Source organism: Triticum urartu, chromosome 1A, assembly GCF_056163025.1.
Source record: "Triticum urartu cultivar PI428250 chromosome 1A, HENAU_Tu73, whole genome shotgun sequence".
Taxonomy (NCBI): domain Eukaryota; kingdom Viridiplantae; phylum Streptophyta; class Magnoliopsida; order Poales; family Poaceae; genus Triticum; species Triticum urartu.
Window position 1 is genome coordinate 121029074 of NC_141873.1, and position 4907 is coordinate 121033980.

General features: G+C 54.9%; 1 protein-coding gene across 1 annotated transcript; it reads left to right on the top strand.

Annotated features, from left to right (window-relative positions):
* The first annotated feature begins 262 nt into the window (after positions 1 to 262).
* On the top strand, positions 263 to 2972 carry LOC147990321 (uncharacterized). Its single transcript, XM_087538029.1, has 5 exons — positions 263 to 322; positions 494 to 1049; positions 1517 to 1771; positions 1889 to 2107; positions 2449 to 2972. The coding sequence occupies exons 1-5, from the start codon at positions 263 to 265 to the stop codon at positions 2970 to 2972; spliced, it is 1614 nt and encodes a 537-aa protein (XP_087394155.1).
* Positions 2973 to 4907: the final 1935 nt, after the last annotated feature.

Genomic DNA, 4907 nt, shown 5'->3' on the forward strand with positions numbered 1-4907 from the left:
GGATAAGGCTAGTCACGCGAGTACGCGCGCGCGGGGAATATTCCACGATTTTGTTACTTATAATTTTTTTTACTGAAGCTGGTCCGATTGTGTTTGGTTCTCTAATTGAAAAAAAGGAAAATCTTCCGCCATATTATATTCGTCCAACCCACCCCGCACCCCCACTATTCCCCTCCCTGGTTCCGCTCTCACTCCCTCAGTACGCAAACAGCGCCTGAAACCCTAGCTCGTTCCGCCGCAATCAGAAGAGGGATCCGCTCACATGGCTGGCCAGCGTAGCCGCATCCGCCGCCAGCGCGCTAAGGCTCGGTTGGATCCGGGGGTGGAGGTGGAGGTGGAGGCGGAGGCGGAGGCGGAGGGGGCAGGGAGGGTGCCAGAGGTCGACGGGGAGGTCGTAACTGCTGCCGACTCGCCACAGAAGGCCTCCCCTTCGTCCAGCTCCTCCGGGTCATCTTCCGATCGCGTCGTCCAGCGCAAAGTCCCTCTCTCCAAGTTGAGCCAATCGGCACCCAAAGAGGAACCGCGGAGGACACCAGATCTCCGGGTTCTGCGGCGGCGCCTGATTGGCCAGATCCGCAGCCACTACCTCGATGCCATCTCCCGCCTGCCCACCACCGAGCTCAATAGTACCTTAGCGCGCGGCCTCCTCATCGCGGGTCTCTGCTACGGCCCTCTACACCCCGTCCACAACATCATCTTCAATTCCGTCTGGTATTCGGCCGCTTTTCCCATGCGCTCCAGCGACCGGATCGACACCGCCTTCATCAGCAACTGTACCATACGCCGCCTAGTTCAGCGCTCGCTTGATGGATTGGTTGCCTCACTTCGCCATCTCTGTCCTTCCCTCTCCGATGACGATGCCCTTTGGCACCTCAGTCTCTCCCGCGCTGACCTCCGTGCTGCTGTTGCCTCCGCACGTGGTGCTGCACCGTCGTTGTTCCGTCTGACGGCATCGGAGCTGGAGGCCGCCTTTCAAGCGGCTGACAAGGCGGCGCGGAATCTCAAACCTGCTGCCCTTGCACTCTTTGGCTCCGTTCGGAACTCCTCTGACTTCTCCAAATCCATGATTCCAGCTTCTCATACTCACTGCCAGCTTCTCTCGCGGAGCTAGGTGTGTTCGGCTGCGGAAAATTCTTCTCAGATCCGTGGAAGTGAAGATGGGCTGCATGTGCTGGGCTTAAGGCCCAATTCTTTGAAAAAGGCAGCAGCCCACGGTGTAGTTTGGCTGGGAGAACGTGGGGCAAGGCATCGTTCGACTGGTCTTTCTAATTGAGCGAACCGTTATTCACTTGGCGGTGGCAATCCTGCTGCAATTTTGTCAAACTTCTACTTCGCTGTTTCTGGGAGCTGCACTTCTGCTGCTCCGTGATTTTACACTGGAGAGGGATCGTCTCCGCGGAGCTGGCTTCCTGGAGCTGGCGCGTTCGGGCTGGCTCCTCACGCGGAGCAGGAGAAGCACGGATTTGGAGAAGCCAGATGAGTTCCGAACGGGCTCTTTGCTTCTTCTGTTTTGCTTTCTGTGGAACGTACGCTGTCTCGCTGCTCAACAACAAACGCTGGCTTTCCTCAGCTGACATTCTGCGCCTCTCCACCATGTTGCTGCCTTCCCCACTACTAGATGATTTGCCACACCCTCCTCTTGAAGAAGAGCGGTTCATAGTGGCCTTTAAGCTCATCACCAGAAAGAGGAACCTTCTCATAAGATGGTACAAACGGTGGGTTGAATTAGCAGATGCAGCGTTGCACAAGTATGCCCAGCAAACTGGGGCACATTATCAGCTTCATATCTTATATGGCAGAAAGAGGAACCTTCTCATAAGATGGTACAAACGGTGGGTTGATTTAGCAGATGCAGCGTTGCACAAGTATGCCCAGCAAACTGGGGCACATTATCAGCTTCATATCATATATGGCATTGGTTCTGTACACGATGAGTTCAATATGGATCATTCTTTTCATATTAGTTTTATGGCGTGGCCTAAGGATCCTTCCCGTGCTAGAGAAGCTCCTGTGTTTTTCTTTGCTGAAGCACTTCTGTCTGGCTCCGACTTTTGTGAAGAGGACATCACCTTGTGCTGTATAGTGCAGCCATCACCAAGTGAAGTTGGTAAGCTCTCGACATTCAATCAATTTTATCTTTTCTGTACTGAAATTATTAAGTGCTAGTCATGACATTTGACCATCTCATGGTTAGCCTTTTGGTATTTGAAACATGTAAGTACGATTTTATCACTAGTCTCTTCAGTCACTAGCTTATTGGGGTGTACATGATAACTAAACTGGAAGCGTCTATTAACAGCAGCAGCGAATGGGTTACCTGACCCTCCCGCTGACTGCTGCACTTGAACTTGTCTAGCAGACATATTCTTGATATGTTTGCATGTTTCTGTCTTTACATATTCCTTGTTAAATGAGTCATCTTTCTGATCCTGCATCTGCCAACTGTAGATAGATGCCATACATGTCTCGGAAAGTTTCAGATTGACCACCCTGGTGATTCCGAGAGCTTTGCTGGTGGGCAGTACTACATCATGGATGGAATAAGCAAAGTACAACACATGACACGGATGCGGGCAGGCGTGAACATGGTGCCCGGAGCAGAGAGAAGGGGATGCTCGGCCCGAACGGAGGATACATCACAGCTAGACCTACCAAACCCGAACCAAGTGGCAACGCCAAACCAACACAAGAATTCCAACATCTACCAAGCCAGAATCGGGGACACCGCGAGCTCGCAAGATAACGCCTTCAAGAAGGAAGACGACGCCGGGACACCATCGCTATCCGGTCCGAGGGAGTCGGACCTAGGGTTTCCCCTGAGCTCGAAGAGGGGCGCAGCTGAAGGCCTTGACAACGCCTCCAAGAAGGAAGCGACACCCGCGGGCGCCGCCGCTGCCAGCACCGCAAGCCGAGCAGGGATCTCTCCCTGGCCTAAAGCTGAGCAATCCCATAGCAGCCTAGTCCGGAATTGAAGTTGTGGAAGCCAAAGTTGGTCGGAACTACCATGTCTGGAGGGGGTTGGCAGGGCTGCACTTGCCGTCGGTGGGTGGCATCGCCCACGAACCCACGAGCACTGGATATGGCAAAAGGTGGAGCCTTGAGGCATACAGGGTAGGGCTGGAGACGAAGCAAAACCTCGCGAGCAGATCTGGGGCGGCAGCGTCCAGCAGCGCCGACAAGCTAGGACTGGAGGGACGCAAATCTGAGCTGCCGTGGCCTTAGCCGCCGTGACGTCGGCAAGTCGAGTGAGCTGGAGGGAACACAGCCACATGGTCGCCGAGGTCGGAGCTGCCCGGCAGAGGACGCCGGCAGCAGGGGACACCGGAGAGACGCGGGCCCCAGGCAACCGGGACCGGAGTAGCACCAGCAATGATCCGCCGCGAGGAGCCCGTGCCAGCCACACCACAGAAGCATCGATGCCTCCACACGAGAGCTGTCACCATGACTCGGGGAAAGGGAGGGCCACCGGAGATGAAGGAGGGCGCTTGCACGAAAGGCAGGCCGCAGACGCCTCCGCCTCCAGCCGCAGGCCTCATGCCCGGCAACAACACCAGCAGGGCTGGGTCACGCCATCGTGGAGAGGGAGGTTGCAAAGGGGGGCGCCCATGGCAAGGCCAAGAGCGCCGGATCTGCCGCCGGCCGGCAAGTTTGGGCAGCGGTTGGTGGAGGGCACCCGAGAGACGCCAGACAGGATCTCAGGGACGCAAGGCGCGGGCGGGGAGGAGGAGGCGCGCGAGGGGGGGCGTCCGCGGCGGCCAAGGGCGGGCGGAGGGGGAAGGGCAAGGCTGGCCGGAGCGGCGAGGGCCAGGCCGGCGAGGGACCGGAGCCAGCGTCGCCGGGCCAGCAGGCAGTCGCCAGGAGGGGGATATGTGGGTGGTGGGTTGCAGGTGGGGGATTGGGGGCGTGAGGATCAGATCCGCCCCGCCGCCACCTTCCTGGGGTCCGGCGCGGCTTCGCCGGCCGGCCCTCCGGTAGCGGCGGCGCTAGGTGAGGGCAGGGGAGGGGCCTCGCTCGTTGCGGCTAGGGTTCCCCCGTGCCACCCGAGCTGGGCGATGCGGGGGCGGGGGCGGGGGCGTGTGGGTGGGTCTAACAAGCTTGAGAGATTCATTGGCATGGATTTCAAAATGCCTATGGTATTGTATTCTGCTATCACTCATGATGCTTTGGTAGGACCGTGGACTGATAGTCTTCTTGAAAAGGAATTTGAATTTCACTCGATGTGTGTATTAGGTGAATTTTGTACTTCTGTGTGTATAATTGTAGCTATTTTGCATGATCCGTAATGTTAAACTAGACCAGTAGGGGGAGAAGCCCCTACTGATTTTTTAATTAAGAGAAGAATGTGAGATAGCAGAGTATGAACCGAGGCTCGAAGCGGGGGTGGGGGCGTGTGGGTGGGTCTAACAAGCTTGAGAGATTCATTGGCATGGATTTCAAAATGCCTATGGTATTGTATTCTACTATCACTCATGATGTTTTGGTAGGACCGTGGACTGATAGTCTTCTTGAAAAGGAATTTAAATTTCACTTGACGTGTGTATTAGGTGAATTTTGTACTTCTATGTGTATAATTGTAGCTATTTTGCATGATTCGTAATGTTAAACTAGACCAGTAGGGGAAGAGGCCCCTACTGATTTTTTAATTAAGAGAAGAATGTGAGACAGCAGAGTACGAACCGAGGCTCGAACCTGCATCGGCCAGCTTACACAGCCGTTCGCTGACCACTGGGCCAGAAGCCCATCCACGCATGATCCGTAATGTTATGATTTTGTTTTGGTACAGTTATAGTGCTAATACAGATCAGGGATCTTTTTAAAACATTAGCTGGGCATATCAACATGGGGAGGTGCTTGATTACATATAGAACACACGATTATATAGAGGGATATCTAGTACATAGATGATT